At 38.9% G+C, this 19,450-nt stretch overlaps 2 protein-coding genes and 1 non-coding gene across 5 annotated transcripts; 1 reads left to right on the forward strand and 2 right to left on the reverse strand.

Moving 5' to 3' along the window:
- Window positions 1-49: 49 nt before the first annotated feature.
- On the reverse strand, window positions 50-6,320 carry cenph (centromere protein H). 2 transcript variants are annotated; one of them, XM_034091576.2, is made up of 10 exons: window positions 6,149-6,320; window positions 4,727-4,897; window positions 4,540-4,595; window positions 3,465-3,510; window positions 3,282-3,350; window positions 3,118-3,174; window positions 2,969-3,032; window positions 1,054-1,105; window positions 800-960; window positions 50-207 (listed from the first exon to the last, which is right to left on the reverse strand). In XM_034091576.2, the coding sequence occupies exons 2-10, from the start codon at window positions 4,840-4,842 to the stop codon at window positions 115-117; spliced, it is 714 nt and encodes a 237-aa protein (XP_033947467.1). In that variant the 5' UTR covers window positions 4,843-4,897; window positions 6,149-6,320; the 3' UTR covers window positions 50-114. The 2 variants fall into 2 exon arrangements, with proteins under 2 accessions (XP_033947467.1, XP_033947466.1); XM_034091575.2 differs by having other exon boundaries at window positions 4,727-4,861; window positions 6,149-6,319.
- A 6,889-nt stretch (window positions 6,321-13,209) lies between these two features.
- LOC117452866 (betaine--homocysteine S-methyltransferase 1-like) lies at window positions 13,210-16,099 on the forward strand. 2 transcript variants are annotated; one of them, XM_071204277.1, is made up of 6 exons: window positions 13,210-13,291; window positions 13,448-13,595; window positions 13,685-13,867; window positions 15,001-15,120; window positions 15,513-15,741; window positions 15,825-16,099. In XM_071204277.1, exons 2-6 carry the CDS (start codon window positions 13,547-13,549, stop codon window positions 15,907-15,909), a joined length of 666 nt encoding a protein of 221 aa, XP_071060378.1. In that variant the 5' UTR covers window positions 13,210-13,291; window positions 13,448-13,546; the 3' UTR covers window positions 15,910-16,099. The 2 variants fall into 2 exon arrangements, with proteins under 2 accessions (XP_071060378.1, XP_033947554.1); XM_034091663.2 differs by lacking the exon at window positions 15,001-15,120.
- Window positions 16,100-17,493: 1,394 nt separating this feature from the next.
- trnaq-uug (transfer RNA glutamine (anticodon UUG)) lies at window positions 17,494-17,565 on the reverse strand. The gene has a single exon. It is a non-coding gene; the product is annotated as a tRNA-Gln (tRNA).
- Window positions 17,566-19,450: the final 1,885 nt, after the last annotated feature.

Below are 19,450 nucleotides of genomic sequence, written 5' to 3' on the forward strand. Positions count from 1 at the left end.
GTCTCTACATTACCTTTACCATAAATCACAAGAGTGGTTTGAGTACTTTTATTGATTCTTTATTTGACAATACAATACAGACACGTATAAATATAAGATACATTGATTTGTTTTTTAGTCAGAGAAGGGCAAGTCCTCCAGCGTCATGGCGATGTCTCGAAGTTTGGGATCTTCCATCCAGTTGACTCTGCAGGCCAAGATGATGCCCTGAAGAGAAACATTTACTTAATACAAAAGCTGCATATACTATTGAAGTCATTGTTATTGTAGGGACAGATAGTGTATTTTCTTATTTTATATTGAATACAAATTGTTAAATGGTTTCTGTATCCTGGGGGACAGGCTTTGTCCATGTGTAAAATGTATGTCATTACCATGGTCATTACATTGTAAATACGGCATAATATACATTGGTTTAATATTGGTCTTATAACAGTGCAATATGTTTGTAATAACAGTGTAGCATGGGTGTAATACGGGTGTCATAATGGTGTGACATGGATGTAATGTAACATGGGGCATAATAACATGGGAGTAATAATATTGTAATAACAGTGTAATATTGCTTTTATATGGAGTGTAATATGGGTATAATAACAGTGTAATATTGCTTTTGTATGGAGTGTAATATGGGTATAATAACAGTGTAATATTGCTTTTATATGGAGTGTAATATGGGTGTAATAACGGAGTACTAGTGGTGTATAAGGGTTTATTCATGTACAATAAGGGTGTAATAACAGTGTAAATAGTGAATGCCCATTTAAGAGTTAATATAAGTCTGGTGTGATTTGTTTACCCTGAGGACGTTTTGTGTCATGACGCTCAACTTTCTGTATTTCTCCAGGTTCTCCTGTCCTTTCTCCATCGCAGCTTTGTACTTCTCTGTAATCCCATGCTCTTCCTTGGACTTCAAGTCTTCCATCTCTTTCATTTTCTCATCAATGAGCCGCTTCATTTCTACACACAAAACAATGATTGCTAAAAAGCTGCGGAAAAACTCTAATTCCAAATATAGTTGTAATTGTTTTAATCGTAAACCATCATAAGTACCAAGCCTTTTCTTCAGTACTTCGGTAACTTCATCTTGAAGATCTTTTGACTCCTGTTAAGAAAACAGAGGGAATCTGGTTCAGAATGAATCATCTCAATTTCAATAATCACTGTTGATGCTGTACTTTCAGGTCAATCTTTATTGTGTTGTGTATAAAGGAAAACAACCTCCTAGACCCATCCTCTAGTCCCAGAAAACAACCTCCTAGACCCATGCTCTAGTCCCAGACAACAACCTCCTAGACCCATCCTCTAGTCCCAGACAACAACCTCCTGGATAACAAGGTCATAAAGAGGGGCGGTTATAACTACTGTCAGCTTTAGTATCTAAAACCAGCCAGTTCCAGTTTTCTCTCCCCTGCTTATCAAGTTATTAGGGTTTAATTTAACATTGTTTGGTCTGGGGTTGTATGAGAGACTTATCTATAGTCAGTGTATTCCCTACACTAGATGACACCAGTTTGGACAAACAGACAGGAGTACGAGCAAGGAAGCAAATGAGTGAACTGCTGTATCCATTTAACACAACTAAAAGGAAGGTTCATGTTTGAGTGTAGTCTTACACTTTTTCACTTTGCGCTCAAACAGAAAACACACTTTATCTATGCTCTTTATATAAACACCAGACTCCATTTACAGTAACAGATCATGGACGTTTCTGGTATTTTTCAACATCTATCTGTTAGTTTGAGTTATTGTGCGAGTTTGGCGAGTCTAAACTGACCCGTTAAAACCCCAAAGTGGCTTTGAAGAGAGCATTGATTAATATGACATCTCCACCACCCTGTAAGGATGGGCTGTCCGACAAGAAGGCAAAGCAGTGAAAATATTAAAAATATATAGCGAATACTTGATTTTTCTGGTGCCTAAAATAAGTTTTTACAATTTCCTGCTATAATTAATTCATACATCTCAACTTGTGGCAGTAAACATGTACGAGTCGATCCGTTCTCTCAAATCTGAACATCATTTGAAAGACATCTTCCTTAAAAGCATCAAGAACACAGTGATATTGTAACATGTATTAGGTCAGTGCTTCTCAAACTTTTTTCAGTAATGTACTCCCTTTGAAACATTTTCTCAGCCAAGTACCCTCTGACCGACCCCGAACATTTTTGATATAAAAAGCCTATAAATAATTATAATATAGTGATGTTCCATCAGTGTGGATTTATTAACTCCTTCATGCATGAATTACAACAAACTAAGCATATTTTCATCTTTATGCATGAGAACGAAAACATTTGATTTTTTTAAATATCCAAGGAGTTTTTCAATTGAAGTAATATATGTTTAACAAACCAATGAACAAATTGATTATGCAAAAACTATAAAATACAATACATACACACATTTGACATATGAGGACCCCCTTAGTGGTTCTAGGAATATTTTATATACAATTGTGTTTTCTATTTAACTTATTGTACTAAGATTATTTTTGTAATCATGCATGGTGTTTTTTAATTAACCTTTTTCTTTTGAATCTCACGTACCCCCTGCAGTACCCCAACGTACCCTTAGGGGTCCGCGTACCCCCATTTGAGAATCACTGTATTAGAGGAAGGGATAATAAAAACTGATTAGATCATACAAACGCACTGTACTTAAAGCAAAGTAACATTAACAGGAAGTATATTTCCAGTGCCTTTTCAAGTCCAAAGTGGGGATTTCTTTGTGGAAACTTTTTGGAAGTGAGCGGTTGGCAGTGGTGTTGTTATTACTTACTCAAATTATTTTACAAAAACCAAATATTGCTTTCCAAATAGTTTTACGAGGTAATTCGCCACCATATACCTGTCTGACCAACATTCAATAACTCTCCTGCTCAAACAAGTCTCCAACAACATCAAGGAAATACAAAGTACCATTTTATCCAATTGAATATTGTATACACAATGATTAGGGTGCTTACTTGCTGACATTGTTTTATTTGTGAGCAAAGAGCCATGCAGCGATCATTCCCAGCTTTCAGGGCACTGAGAGAAACATAAAGACACAGTCGTTCAAATAATCAAACATAGTTGTATACGAGTTGTTTTAACATGTTGTAAATGTACTTACACCGCCCCTGAATAATTCCGTTTCACTGTTTCTCCAATAGCGTGCCACATCTGCATTCTGAAAGAACCAGTTCAATCATTGATTGATCAAAGTTTACTGCTTCTTTATTCAACTTGTTTGTGCATTATATCGTGGACATTGTAAATGATAAGGCGTCGGTTTACCTGTGCAGTGTTAACGTGCTGTTAAAGTTAAGGGTCTTGACTCCTTCCAGCTCTTTGACATAAACTGGCCTGCAACATTTCATTAGAAAAAGACATGGCAACAGTAAATGTTGAAATGAACACTCATCTTAAATGTGGCTAACATTCTAGGTACACTTAAAAATGTATATTTCAAATACTCACAAATCTCTTTCAGCTTCAGATGTGCTGCATGATCTCTTACTTTTTCCTGTGACAATAAACAATGTTAGGCAAGGCAATTTTATTTATATAGCACTTTTCAGCACGTGGCGATTCAAAGTGCTTTACAAAATAAAAACAAAAGACATTTAAGAACAAATACAGCATAAATACATTATTAAATGGCATTTAAAAACAGGCATAAAAAGCAAAGATAATGAAATAAAATAAACACAGCATCAGGTACAGAAGACATGACTAAAAGGCATACTGTAGTGTGAGTATGGGCAGCTCAATTAAAAGCAGCGGAAAATAGGTGCGTTTTTAGCAAATAGGTGCGTTTTTAGTCTGGATTTAAAAATAGGAAGTGTTTCGGCGGACGTGCATGATTTAGGCAGTTTGTTCCAAATTGTTGGGGCATAATAACTAAAAACTGCTTTTCCATGTTTAGTTATTCTCGGAACAGAGAGCAGACCCGACCCAGAAGACCTGAGACTCCTGGATGCTTCATAGTGATGGAGTAGGTCGTCTATATACCTCGGTCCTAAGCCATTTAGTGATTTAAAAACTAGCAGTAGTATTTTAAAATCAATTATTTGGCAGACTGGAAGCCAGTGTAATGATCTCAGAACCGGAGTGATGTGATCCACTTTTCTAATGTCAGTGAGGACTCGAGCAGCGGCGTTCTGAATCAGCTGCAGCTTTCTGATCGATTTTTTAGTGAGACCTGTGAATACACTATTGCAGTAGTCGAGTCTACTGAAAATAAAAGCATGGACAAGTTTTTCTAAATCCTGTTGCGACATTAGTTTTTTAATCCTTGATATATTCTTCAGGTGGTAGTATGCAGACCTAATAACTGTTGTAATGTGACTGTTAAAATTCAGGTCTGAGTCCATCACTACACCCAGATTTCTTGCTTTGTGAGTTACTTTGTAGTCTGCCGACTGAAGCTCTGTGATTACTTTTAATCGGTCCTTCTTTGCTCCAAAAACAATGTTAAGCCTTTTTTTTTTTTTTATTCTACACTTCATTGAAACTCAACATGATGGAACAAACACACAGTTGTATTTGGTACCTGCTTGGAGCTGTACGGCCATCTCAAAGCACTGGTTGGACATCTGTTGATTCATTCTGAAAACAGTACATGTAACAACTTTAAAGATTCTAGTCATTGTTTTATGATAAGAGGTAATAGAGGTGGGGTGTAATACATTGTTAAATGATGAATGATAGACGTGTTAAAGCAGAGGTGGAGGGAGAACCTCAGCATGTCTGTAGGCGGGGTGTCTTTCTGTGCGTTGGAGCTGTCCGCAGCAGGATTCAGGGCCACAGCCTCCACCATGAGGTTCAGGTTCCCCTTGCCATCAGACAGGTCCATCGCAGAAGAGGGAAGGTGCCTGGAGAGACAAGTCACCTCAGAGATATCAGATCATCTGGGTTTAATCCAAGGAGATTAACCAATGTAGTAGCAGACAGTGATTGAAAATAATGAATTTAAGAGCTATTGAATTTACTAATAAATGCAACTTAAATGCAAGCATCATGCAGACACATTACTGAATATTAACCCTCCTATTGTCTTCATGTTCCCCCCCTTACTTTGGTGTTCGCGGTCAAAATTTACCGGTCCTGTTTTAACTGCTATTACATTAACACAAAAACCATTAAATCATCACCAAAGTCCATTTAACACCCTTTCAAACTACTGGTCTGGTATACATGCAAACCTGCAGTAAATATACAAAGAATAGACACTGAACATGTAATGCGTGTGCCAGGTGAGATCCATGTGGGGGGACGGGCACATAAAAGCGGGAAATGTGTCAAATTGTTCCGTGTGTGCGTGTGTTTTGAGTGTGATTCACATGGGGGGATTGGGCACATAAGGGGACACACACATCTAGAGTATGTGTGTGTGTGTGTGTTTTATCTGATCCGGATGGTTACTAATTCCAAGTTTTCTTTATGGACCGGGAACACCATGGGTGTTACAAAGTTGACTAAATCATCCAAAATTCAATGAAAGTGCTGATCAGCAATTTGATATGTTCAAATGTCTACTGTGAAGGATATCATAACGCCTTAATGCAATCGAATGTAAAACAAAAAGGTTATGATTGATGAAAGTAGTAAATCGGTCAGATTTGACCCGAAGACAACAGCAGGGTTAAATGATAGGCTAAATATGATTCTTACAACAAGATTAATATGCAAACAAGTGTAAATATAATTGTCAGCAAGTAATGCACTAGTCTTTGTAAAACGCAATAGTGACTCACCGGGTAAAAGTAATAAAACAGCTGGAGAAACAGTTTAATAATAGGTTTATAATCCAGCCGATTTACAGTTATTCTTGCTTTCCTCTGACAAGGAAAAATGGTTTAGTTTAGGATTAGTATGTTTTCCCAAAACTCAACGCAGCAGTGTATGGGACTATGAGACAACAGCACACAATACAGTGTATCGTTAGTTTTATTTTGTCTTTTGGTACACTGGTTGACATTCTTGTTTGTACAGCATATAAATAGACTACGATCAACAACATTCATATACTCTTTATATCCAAACATCACTCATAATAAATAAAGTGCTTCAAATACAGGAGTCAAACTCCAACCTCAGCATATTTCTATATAGCAATACTGGTATAGCAATTAAAACAGGAGTTTATAAACATATGTTACCTTATTTATGAAGCGTATCGTTGCCAGTTAAACAAAGTGTAATAAAGATACCGTTTCGTTACCGTAGTACGACTCTAATTATATGTTATTTGACATAAGAAGCATTGTTTACAAAAAAAACCGTGTCTCTCAATATTTCGGTCACTTGTTTTGTTTATATCCGTTTTTAAAATCCCGCCAGGAAGTGACGTCAGATTGATTCTACCAACACTCTGAGCAGCGCCCTCTTCAGGCCAATGGCAGGAGGTGCAAGATAAGATACAGCTTTCTTTGTAATGCACTGTAAACCTCCAGACAAAAGTGCTGTATAGAGGAATAAAATACAAAAATCACACAGCTCACCTCTCAAACCATAAAATAAGTAAAAAAATACGAATAAAAAGGCAAACACAAACAAGAATAAAAACAATAACAGCCATATAGTAAAAACAATAGACCATTTAAAAGCAATTATTTTGATAGCACCAGTTTAGTGGCCGAAAGCACGGTCCCCTCTGAGCTTGGACTTTATTCAGGGCACATTCAGGACTCAGGAGTACAGATATTTTATGTGGAAAAATCAAGTTGTGCCAATGTAGTTTTTTTGGTCTTATTTTGAAAATGATTAACTAACCAGATGCATAGCTCAAGGTTAGATAATGCTGTTTTCGAGGTTAATAGTGTCCAAAGGTGAATTGATTGGTTATATTAGTGCCAGTGTCCAAACCTTTTGTTTGGTAGGCTAGATGGCACCAACAAAAACATATATATATATTAAGTGTTAGTCTTAATGTAAAGAAAATATAAATAACTGTTAATACAGTATGTTATGAAGATTGACTTAGTCACTTTTCTGCAATTACAGCATCTTCAATTCTGAATAGTCAAAACATTTAATAACACACCTGACACAAGTACACGTTTGTCAAGTTCAACCAGGATAACCGGTCCAGTATTATTATTTAGGCTATCATTAAACGTATACATAATAATAATACGTTGAATTAATGCTATAAAGTATTATAAATATTTTTATTTTTTTGATGAAAAGAAAAACAGACACCAAGATGTGTTCAACACAGTCTTCTTTTATATGGCTGGAGGAGGCTATGTTGAGAATTGTTCATCAGTCTGCTGGATCTTTTGACGAAAACCCAATTTATTCAAAACTAAAATACATTTGAATTACATCGAATTATGCTCTCCTTTTAAGCGGAGGGCCAGCAGTCTGTAATGCATGAGACCTCACTGCTCACTGTAGTATGTGGTTTCCTGAATCTCGTGAGAAGAGATTACAGTGTTCTCTGTGACGCTGCTCTGAGGATTGCGCAGGGGCCGGCCCCCACACACGGCGGCGTGCGTTGCCGCTTCAACGCTTCAACGCTTCTGCCCATTCACTTTGAATGGGGTGACGTCACGATTCGCCGAACTGCATTGTGTGAGCAAAGCGTAGCTTCTCTCGCGGCCCCTACACACGGCGGCGTGCGTTGCCGCTTGGCGGTGGGCGTGTCTTGAGCTTGGGGAGTCAACGCGAGCAGCCCGACCAACAACCAACCACATGAATGTCCCGCCCCGGACATACAAAGCAAAGCATTCATGCTACATCCATGCTGGCTAAATATACTGTCTATGCTTGCTAGCTGTCCATTCAAACGAAATACACTGGATATAAACTCCCCAAACAAGGCGAAAACCAACATACACCCGGTCCCGCGTATGCACATCTGACAGTACAAGCGCTAGCCAATCAAACCGCGTGTATGTTGGGAGAGCCAGACCGCAGTTATTTCCCATATGTCAAAAAATGGAGGAGAAAATGATCGTGGCGGTAGGGAATCCCCCGGTACTATATGACCAGTCCCTCTTTACATACAGGGATACAAACCGGAGGAGCCAGGCATGGGGGGAGGTGGCAGAGACAGTGGGGGAAACTGGTAGGTTTTCGCCTGTTTTGGGGAGTTTATATCCAGTCTACTTCGTTTGAATGGATAGCTAGCAAGCATAGACAGTATATTTAGCCAGCATGGATGTGGCATGAATGCTTTGCTTTGTATGTCCGGGGCGGGACATTCATGTGATTGGTTGTTGGTCGCGTTGACTCCCCAAGCTCAAGACACGCCCACCGCCAAGCGGCAACGCCCACCGCCAAGCGGCAACGCACGCCGCCGTGTGTAGGGGCCACTCTCGCATTTCAGCGGGGGGTGCACGGAGAACTGCGCGGAGAACTGCGCACAGTAGCTGAGGCCCTCTGGGCACGGCGGCGTGCGTTGCCGCTTGACTTCGAACATGGAGAGCAAGAAGAGAAGGGTGAGTCAGTTTGCACAGCCTTATCGGTCTATTTGTCTAATTTCCATTTCAAATATTGTCTTAACACTGAAAGAGTGTGGGCTCTTCTCAACTGTACTATACCTGGTATATTATTACTTGCACTCTATTGTGTGTTGCACTGTTGGAGGAGCCTGTGACCTATGCATTTCATTGTCATAACTACACTGTATGTACAAATGACAATAAAAGCCTTGGACCTGAACTTGAACTTGAGCTACATAAATGAGGATGTCCTCAAGCAGGGTGCGAACTGGAGGGGAGCAGGGGGAGCTATGGCTCCCCTAGTGGTGACATGAGCTCCCCTGGGAACATGGTTTGTGACATTTGGGGGGAGCTCTCTAAAATACTGATATGATGACCAAATAAATTCCATTTTGGGCATGTTTTTTTTTTTCAAAGGTGTAAAATAAGTGAAATAAAATTATATTTGGAGTTTATGATTCATGAAAAAAGTGTCGCCTGCTTGCACGCTGCCGGCAGCTCCACCCACTACCCACTCACTCGTTTAGTTAGCACTGCATGTTTACCAGGCATTGTTGCTGCTGTCGAAAAGAAAAAAACAACGTACCTTGGGCAATTTCTTTAAAAAGACGGCTAAACAACCTGATCAAGAAGACCAACCGAATGTAGCTGGTGGTAGCACATACGTTGTGACTGCTGCTACAACAGAACCGAGAGAGGAAGGAGCTAACGTCAGTGCTAGTGCTAACTTGACAGCTAACGTTAATTTGGGGGCTGAAGACACAAGAAGACGAGTCGTTGTGTGTGTGGCGTCGCGTTTCTCCAGGCAGTGAGAGGGTTGTGTTGTGCTATAGCTGTATTATTAATATTAATATTGTTCATGGTTGGTGCCGCTGGCTGCTCTTATCGCGTGTGTTCGGCTCTGTGTAGGCTACAGCCATAATAGGCTATAGCCCATGTGAAACAATGTAGCCTGTCTTTGAGTCATTTTAAATTGATTTAATTAAACAGTCAAACGTTACATTGGTGGTTCGTGGATTATTTATTATCAAGTTGATTGAAGTTTGCGTAGCCCATACATGCTCTGGAAATCTGTTGACATGAACATGATCCATCGGGACGTTTCATGTAAATGTAGACCTGTGGCACCACCCCGTGTGCAACAGATGTTCTCTTTATAATAGGCCTATGTCTGTGCTGTTGCTATTAATGCACGGATCAGCATTTACCCCCCCACCGCAAAAAAAACAAAAATCCCGGCTCCCCCGGAGACCGTGGTATAGTTCGCACACTGTCCTCAAGGCCATATTTAATTTGAGAGAAGAACTAAGATGTATTTTTATTAGTGCTGTCAAAATTATCGCGTTAACGGCGGTAATGAATTTTTTGAATTAATTGCGTTAAAATATTTAACGCATTTAACGCATGTGCAGAATGGCCCGCCCCTACGTGCCACCAGTGGCAGCGCCAGGGTATGGCTGGGGTAGGCTACACCCATACCAAGAAATGGCTTAGCCCCACCATGAAAAATGATGATAAAGTAAGCAAAATAAAGTCTGCCAACTCGCGCGGAGTAAATTGCACAGACAGCAGTTAGTAAGATTGATTTCAGTAGCCACGGTTTTGAAAACTTTTGTCACGTAGTGATCGTCTTCTCAATAGAACATCTTTGATAACGGCGTGGTGTTGTTGCAGGAAGTCCCGACGCAGAATACTTTTGCTGTAGTACAGGGCAGAGCCATATCATAGTAATAATATGGCTCTGGTACAGGGGTGCACATAACTGGTACGCAGGTTATGTGCGTAATCTGAAATGCGTACCGTCACTTGTGTCACAAAGCGCATTTGCGTACCGACGTACTTGTGAAGCTTTTCCAGAAGGCGGTTAGATCACCGGACGACAGAGTCGGTCTCCGTGTGCACAGACAGGCTGCTGTTAACGTCGGTCTGTACAACGGAACTGTGCCAAAACTACGGCAACCGGCTGCGGAGGGAGACTCCCCCCTTCACTGGAGAACTGCGCTAAAACAGCTGATCACAACGTTCACACTCTGTGGTCACGAAGTACTCCACTAGCCCCCCCCCTCTGTCGACTTTCCTGAAGTACTCCCCCGTTGATAGAAATCTACACGTAATGAATTAAGACCCCACGGTTTGATGATTGATAGGTGTGTGGGTTGTCTTTCATTTTGACATGCAGAACAATGTTATAATAAACATAGATACTGTATGTTAAATGGATATATCCGCCTTTTTCATTTATCTTTCCATTCCCACAACAATATACATAAATAAATGGCATATTTTGGACATAGTTCGAATGGTGATTAATCATGATTAATTAATTTTTAAACTGTGATTAATCTGATTAAAAATTGTAATCGTTTGACAGCCCTAATTTTTATATATCATATACTATGAATATCTCTCTGCACTTTACTGCTTGTTTTGCACTTCTCTGCACTTCGTTGTACTTGTACTCTGTGCAATGACAATAAAGTTGAATCTTATCTAATCTAATTATGTTAGCCTTGGATAATTCAGACTTTTTATTCACTTCAAGGCCGTCCAGTGCATGCCCAGCTAGCGGGGAACGTTCTCACAACTTTGACTAACGTTACCTACAGGTTCTAATAAGGTTTTAAAGAAACGTTTTAATCTGATGTTTAAAGAAACTTTTTAGGATGTTTATTTTTTCAAATAATGTTCCTATAAGGTTTAAGGTTAACTAAGACATAACGTTTTAACTGCAACATTCAGAGGATGTTCTGAGAATGTTATTAAGGCCTGAGATGACAGAACGTTTTTTTATAAAATGTTCCTTTAATGTGATATGTTAACAAAGATGGAACGTTTTAACTCCAACATTCTACGGATGTGTTTTGGACGTTGCTGGGTAACACATTAAAGATGTTCTTTTTATAAAATAGTCCCTCAATGTTACATGATAACCAAAGAAGAACATTTTGAAAGCAACATTTGGATAATGTTTTCAGGAGGTTATTCTTTTTTTTATAAAACGTTCCTGTAATACGAAATATTAACACGGTCATGGTCAACGTCAGATTTATTTGTAGTGTGCTTTAAAAAATAAACTTGTTGCATTTGTTTGAAAAGGATGTTTAAAACAAATCTGATGTCACCACATTTTCCTTTTTAAAATGTTGTAGCCTGAGAAAGGCTCAACCATATCAAAGAATACATTTATTAACTACATTATCTCAGTTAGCTGTAGCTTTTATAAACAACAAAAAATACATAGGCCAATTGACCAGTTGTTGAACCAGGGACCCTGCGGTCATGAGTCAACTGCTTTCCAGCTGAGCGACAGCACACACACTAAATCTCCCTGAAAACACTGCACGATATTTATTCCTGTATTTATTCATTTATTTATTCATGTTTTTATTCCTACATTTATTTATGCTTGTATCTATTTATACTTATGACATGTTCCGACCTCTATATAAGTGAGGGTCTGAGCTCTCTTGATTCCATCGTGTCACCGGGCCCGGGTACAGGAGGGGTAATATGGTTCTTATTATACATCCATGGGTATTATGAGCGTTGTGGTTCAACGGTTCAACCGATCTGAATCGCTTCCTGAAGCAGTCACGTGGTATCGACAGGCAGCGAGGCTTCGTTTGTCATCGATGACGTCACTGGCCCAAAACGATACAAGCCTCGATACAGGCTTCACAAAAAGCTTCGGGGATTACTCGACACACGCTCCGAAGCCTCGGCGCAATACGTAACATCATACTGTTTCCCACTGCTGCCATAACCAACCTCCACTCCCAGCTCCCCTTTTCTCATAAACAAATGTTACGCTCACCAACTGATTCCGAGTCATCCTTTTACATGTGTTAATAGTCAAATTCTAATAGTTAAGTAAACTATCAAAATCATCCTAATGACCACAGTGGTCAGTCTACTTATCAGGAATTTTGAGTTGAACAATTACAGGAATATTATGTCTTTATGTTCTAATAATGTAAACATATTTTAGTAAATTGTTACCACAGAACATTTGCATAATGTTTTAAACAAAGCATGTTATCCTTCACTAAAATAATAACATTCTGGCAACATAACAAATCTAACTTGCAGGTGAAAACATTGTAAGAACAGTATAGGCATAATGTTCTAACAATGTTATCACCAAGCATTTAAAGAATGTGTTTAGAGAACGTTATCCTACCTTTCAGAAGAACGTTCTGGAAACCAAAAGAAAACTTCCCGCTGAAAACATTCCTAGAACAATGAATGTAACATTCTGAGAATGTTTTTAGAACCAAACATTTCTAGCTGGGTGCCTGTCACTCTCTTGGCAGGCTAATTAACAAGCTCCCAGACACAACAGACAACACAGACAACACAATATGTTTCATGCATTACATTGAGTAAAAGTTTTAACCAAGTTTTCTTGCCCCATGTTTTTTGACTGCATTGTATGTACGAACTAAATATATAGCTGATTATGTGTCAGTTCATGGAATCAGGCACTAAATGCTCAGAATACATTTTGTGAATTAATTAAACAAAGAAGCCTGATAATGGTTCATTTCAATTCAGCAAAATGTATTTGGCATCATGTGTGTGTGTGTGTGTGCGTGCGTGTGTGTGTGTGTGTGTGTGTGTGTGTGTGTGTGTGTGTGTGTGTGTGTGTGTGTGTGTGTGTGTGTGTGTGTGTGTGTGTGTGTGTGTGTGTGTGTGTGTGTGTGTGTGTGTGTGTGTGTGTGTGTGTGTGTGCGTACATTCAGGGTATCTTGGAGCGCCTGGATGCTGGCGAGGTGGTTGTAGGAGATGGAGGTTATGTGATGCAGCTGGATCGCCGTGGTTACGTGAAGGCTGGGCACTGGACACCTGAAGCAGGTACATACAGCATGTGTTACCTACCCTGGTGGACAATGTATTCCAGTCCCAAAAGTACTAATACCACCGTGAATAAATACTCTCTCACTGTGTTATCACATTTTGTAGCGTAGTAAAGTACAACATTTGCCTCTTGTATGCACATTCCTCCTGTAGTTTGTCGATCATGTGGAGGAGGCGGTGTGGGCAGTGGAGGTGCTGAAGACGAGCGGTAAACCAGTGGGTGCAACACTGTGCATCTCGCCTCACGGAGACATGGACGGAGTCCCACCTGGAGAGTGTGCTGTCGGGCTGGTCAAAGCAGGTACACTGACCCTCTGGGATGTGGCACAGAGGACAAGTCTGACACGTTACAGCTCCCTCATCTTATTTTTTTGATGTGTTCCCGTGCAGGAGCGGACATTGTCGGGATAAATTGCCACTTGGATCCTCTGACGTGCGTCCGTACGGTGAAGTTGATGAAAGCAGGATTAGAGAAAGCTGGACTGAAAGCTCATCTCATGATCCAGCCGCTGGGCTTCCACACACCTGAGTGCAACCTGGGGGGATACACCAGCCTTCCTGAGTTCCCCTTTGGTCAGCATTATTATATAATCCTTTTGAGCAGAACAAAAAGAAAACACTCATTCAATAACATTCCATTATTTTACATTGATTTAATGATGTAATCTATATGTTGTTTTGCACTATACAACAAACTACAGATGTGTTTAAGGAGATCAAAACAGCATGCAATTGTAAAAAAAAAAAAAGGAGTAAGGTGACGATCACTTAAATCCTTCATCCTCTTAAAATATATTAATTTGAAAGACTTTGTGGCCTAAAACTGTTTTAGTCAGAAACTCATTTTGCTGACGCTGCACAAATGCAGTCAGGGCCATCACAGGTGACCAAACAAAACGTTGCCCTAATTACATTTACTGATTTCTTTAGGTTTAAACATTTTTGGAAACATGAACAATTGTTCAAAACTTAACAAAACATATAACATCTACACGTATTTAGACATTTTCTAGGGAAAGATTAAATGTTATAACTTTAAATATGTAATTTGTTGCCTAAAAAAGACAATATATACCAATTTGACCAAACTGCCTCTGGAATTAAATAACTCAACCATGAGTGAAGCAAACTGTAAGCAGAGTAATTGGAAACCAAAAGAAGCTGCAGGAGACCGACTTCATGTCCCACCCTGGAAGATATGGGAGCTTGGCCAAGGAGAAAGAGCATGAGAAAATCAGCTGGATAACAGAGATGTAGTGTCCACCACCATCTACCCTAAAGGTCTGGCTTTTCCAGGGTATTTGTATTGCACTAAATGTACTACATATACTGTTAGGGATTAATTTAGTCTTAACTTAAGATATTTGACCTTTCGGCCTGTTGACATTTACGACGAAGCCTAAGTCTGTTATCTGTCTTAAGGAATGGGAAGTCTCAGCTATTGCTGACATTATCAGAGTGTAACTCTCGGTCACAAGAGCCATAGAGTCAAATAAAGTGATTCAGTGTCTCCAGGTGTTCACGTATACCTTCCCCCAATATGCTGATTAGCTCTCGGTAAACTAGTTAAAGGGGCTACCAAGATGCGAGGCTGATCAGAATTGACATGACAACCCACCCATGCAGTCAGAACATTTTGCTGCTGTGACTTGTGATATGAATCCTCCGGCCGATGCTTGTAATAAACTACCAGTGTTTGACATCAGAACTCCTGCTCGTCCTGTGTCTCCTTCATGAGTCGGTGACTCCCACTGCATTGCTACACAGAAGTTTCCCTTACATCTACCAGATACAGCCATCTTCAGGTGGCATGAGGACATTGAACCGTAAGTAAAAGTGTTCCTACTGGCACAGACAAGCCAGCAGTATCATCTGCTGCTGAATTAAAGCAAAGGGCTTAATGTCATCCAATAAGGTCTAAATGCTCTCATAGTATGTTGTTAAGGTGTATGTCTGCTCTCCCTTTTGGATCCACTGTAACTCGTATCTAACAGCTGTTCTCAGTGGGCCACTCTGTTGTGTCTCATAACTTAATGGGAGGAAACTAGAAATCTTACTATGTGGTGCTTGAAAAGGAAATAAATCAATTATTCCTAATCCCCATGCACTAACGTAGGGTGAGTGTAGAGTGTACAATTCGTGTTAGCTTATTCAACTCCCTGTATATGAAATGTCAAGATCATTATAACAAAATGCTGACATTTTACTCTCCTCTCAGCACTGGAGACCAGAGCAATGACCCGCTGGGACATACATAAATATGCGAGGGAGGCTTACAATGCTGGGATTCGTTATATTGGTGGCTGCTGTGGATTCGAGGCCTACCACATCAGAGCTATAGCAGAAGAGTTGGCCGCAGAGAGAGGATTCCTGCCTCCAGCCTCGGAGAAGCACGGACTGTGGGGAGCTGCTCTGGAGATGCACAGTAAGCCCTGGGTCAGAGCCAGGTAAGACTGAACACAACAGTTGCCGCTCTTTTCAAGTCAAACCTCACTGATTTACAACCAACTAATCTACCAAAATCCTATAGGGCTCGTCGGGAGTACTGGGACAACCTTTTGCCTGCTTCTGGACGTCCAAAATGCCCCTCCATGGCCACACCAGCTGATGAATAAGAGGGAAGATCACCAATAGCTCAAACTTAACAACACAATCGCCTGTCTTTATTGTGCAAAATCATGAATGGTAGAATTTGTCTCTGCTGTCTTCTGATCAGATGTTTAAATCTGTCTGCTGTTTGCTATGACTGAAAATATTAACACCTTATATATATTGCCTTCATACTTTGTAAAATATTCTCACAAGTTTGTCCTATTTGTTGTTAGAATGCTGAAATGTGCTATACAATTGTTCATGTTTAATAAAAAAAAAATCTCATGTTTTTATCATTTTAATTTGAAACAAAGTAATAATAACATATGCTTTTTCTGTTTGTGATTACCGGCCTCACTAAGGGCAATGCAGACACATTTTAACATTTAGGAAAGCAAAGGGCAAAGTCTTCCTCTCCTGCTGTGCCTCACACATGGATTATTTCACGTGGTAATCATTATCAGCTGTCATTGTAACACTGAATCAGGGTGAAAGTCAGTGTGGCGGCTCAATCCCCATTACGTTTGAGTCGCCGAGAGGCTAAAATTGGCTATAAACTGTGACGCGTTTTCGAAGAAAAAGTCCATAGTGAAGCAAGATAGTTTTAGGATATTTAATAAACAAAATCACAACATAGTAACTATGGACAAAACGGTCAACAGAAAAAATGACCCTCTGTCATCCGCACTCGACATCAAACAGGTGACTTATATAACCAAACCACACCCATGTGACAATTACCGGAAGTAATCAACAAACAAATAAAAGTGACGGAAACAAATAATAATAATACAAATAATGAACTTGGGCTAAGCGTTATGGCACCTAAAGTCAGGTTATGTCAAGAGACAGACACCGGCCTCATGAATCTGAGTTCAAAGTCAGGTCAGGTGAGGAGATAGTCACATTACTTTTATTCCGATATTGCCATAGAAATGTAATACAAATTAATATAATAGTTATGATTACGTTAACATTTTGAAATGGTGCCACTGCATGTTGTAGCCCTCATTTGCTCCTTCCTTTTTTTGTGATCACATTTTTATTGAGATTAATGCACAACATGTACAACCAAAAGCACAACAAAATGTTCTTTAATTAAATTAACTAAAAGTAAACAAGAAAAAGAAAATTAGACAACAGCAATTACTTACAAAATGTACAAAATGCAGAATAATCAGTCATTTGTTCCTTCCTCCATTTCACAACCCCTCCTCTCCAGGCTTGACGAAAGGTTGTCTAACCTGTTAAACATTTACGAATTATGTAAAAGCAAAGAAATGCAGGATGATCGCGGAAAACCAACTGTGTTTATAACACCCAGACTCTCTTATCGGCTTCAGTTTTCTGTTTTGCGGATCTAATATTTTTGGCCATAACTTCTGTTAATTCTGAAAACCTGCGTGACCCCAGTTAGATTTGGTCTGGTTACTTTAGTCTGAGTTTGATACTAGTTTCAACTTGTTCATGACAATCCACAGTAGTGTTTTTGTAGACATATTGTAGTTTGATGATTATGTATTCATTCAGAGCTTTGTCTAATTGTAATGACATACTGTGGATCACTCTATACTTACCAACAAATGCAGATTCTTCTCAAAATCACGAGGTTCCACCGAGACTTGAACTCGGATCGCTGGATTCAAAGTCCAGAGTGCTAACCATTACACCATGGAACCACATAAATCTGTCACATAAAATTAATACAATCAAATACATTTAAAATCAAATCAGACACAGAAAAAGAGTAGGAGCTCTCTGGAAGGTTTATTGAGAGAGAGAGTTCATTAAAGTTATGCAAATTTCAAGCAATGTGTAGAGACCATTTGTAGGAGCCAGTTTATGGGTGTTGTTGGTGTGTCAGTTTATTTAAGTTATATGTATAGTGCAATATTATTTTTGAACACTTGGTGGCGGGGTTTAGCTGCACCGGGTGTATATAAAGAGGTCATAGGTGACAGGAGAGGGGAGGCCGGCAGATGCTCATCACAACAACTGGAACTGTATAATTAACCATGGTATGTAAAGCTGAATAAACCTCATTATAAACTGCAACAAAGGACCGGAAACTCATCTGTTTGTGTCTGCGTCTGGATCACTCTTCAGCCCTTCTGTGACGTAATGACAACAATATATTGGACATAGGAACAGGAAATTGCCATTACACCATTAATGTATGAAGTGTTTTTGATAGCATTTTATTTACAGTAGACATATTGAAAATTTACAAAAAGAAGTGAAGGAATTTTGGTAGAACTTTACTTGACAGGGAAATCTTTTTAATTAAGTTATTGTTTAAATATAAAGCTCCATTTATTTCCTCAAAATATGACCGTGAGGTTTAACTATAGCTAATTTAGATTTATGAAAGTCAAACTGTTCTAAAGTATATTGATGTGGATTAAAAAAAAACGTTTTAAAAAAAAAATTGTTTTAATTGAGTGACAAGAGAAACATCTTTCCCCAGTGAACGGGTATGTGTATATTTACAAAACAGACAATGGTGTAAAGTAACTAAATATATTTACTCAAATACTTGTCAGTGTCATTTTTATATTTAAAGGTCACCTATTATGCAAAATCCACTTTTCATGTCTTTTATACATTAACATGTGTCTGTGTACAGAGATTCTGAAAGTTTCAGGAAAATTAAAAAGAAAAAACTTCGAAACAAAACGGTTATCTCGATTGGGAAATTCGGGCTATGATCATTTCTGAACAACAGCCCAATGCTGTGGCTGAGAGGAAGAGCTGCTGTCTTTGAGTCAGAAGGTGGTGGGTTCAATCCCAGCCATGCAGTTATCATGTTGATTTATCCTAGTGTGTAGTGTGCTGCTTGTTACATGTGTGTGTTATCTCACTGCTGGAGAAGAGCTTCAAAATCAAAGACCTCAAACCTGTTAGAAATCCCATCCCTTACACTCCTGTTACTGAGTTTTATCTAGTAGAAAAAATATTTAATAGCAACACAATTTTTGAGGCTAAAACATATTTATATCTGGCTCTGGGGGGCCTGAAGTGTACTTCTTACGCCAAAGACATCAATAAAAGTAAATATAAGTTTATGTAATTAGCCCAATATCATAAATTGTACTTTTGACTCAGGGGGATTTACAGTTTATACAGAACATGAATACACATATTTCCGGTGCTGTAAGCTTTTAAAATATGTATAGAAGAGAGAAGAGTCACTTTGTTTCTCCTTGCACTGTGTACAACTTAAAAGTGGGACGGGTCAGAGGAAGTGAAATAAAATCTTATAGCAACCCAAAGATATTGTTAAAGACACGTGCATTTGTTGAAACTTTCAGAACAATTGAAAGTACATTTGTTATAAATGTTGCTATATCCACATAATACAAGGCTACCAAGCAAAACAACATTATGTTAAACACACCCAGACATTAATAAATATATGTATTATATACATTAATACATATCTTTATTATATACATTAATACAAATATTTATTAATGTCTATATTATTATTTTATGTTTTTCTGGTATTTATTGATGTATTCCTGTATTCATTTATTTGTTCTTGTGTTTATTTATTCCTGTATT

The sequence above is a fragment of the Pseudochaenichthys georgianus genome, chromosome 9 (assembly GCF_902827115.2).
Source record: "Pseudochaenichthys georgianus chromosome 9, fPseGeo1.2, whole genome shotgun sequence".
NCBI lineage: Eukaryota > Metazoa > Chordata > Actinopteri > Perciformes > Channichthyidae > Pseudochaenichthys > Pseudochaenichthys georgianus.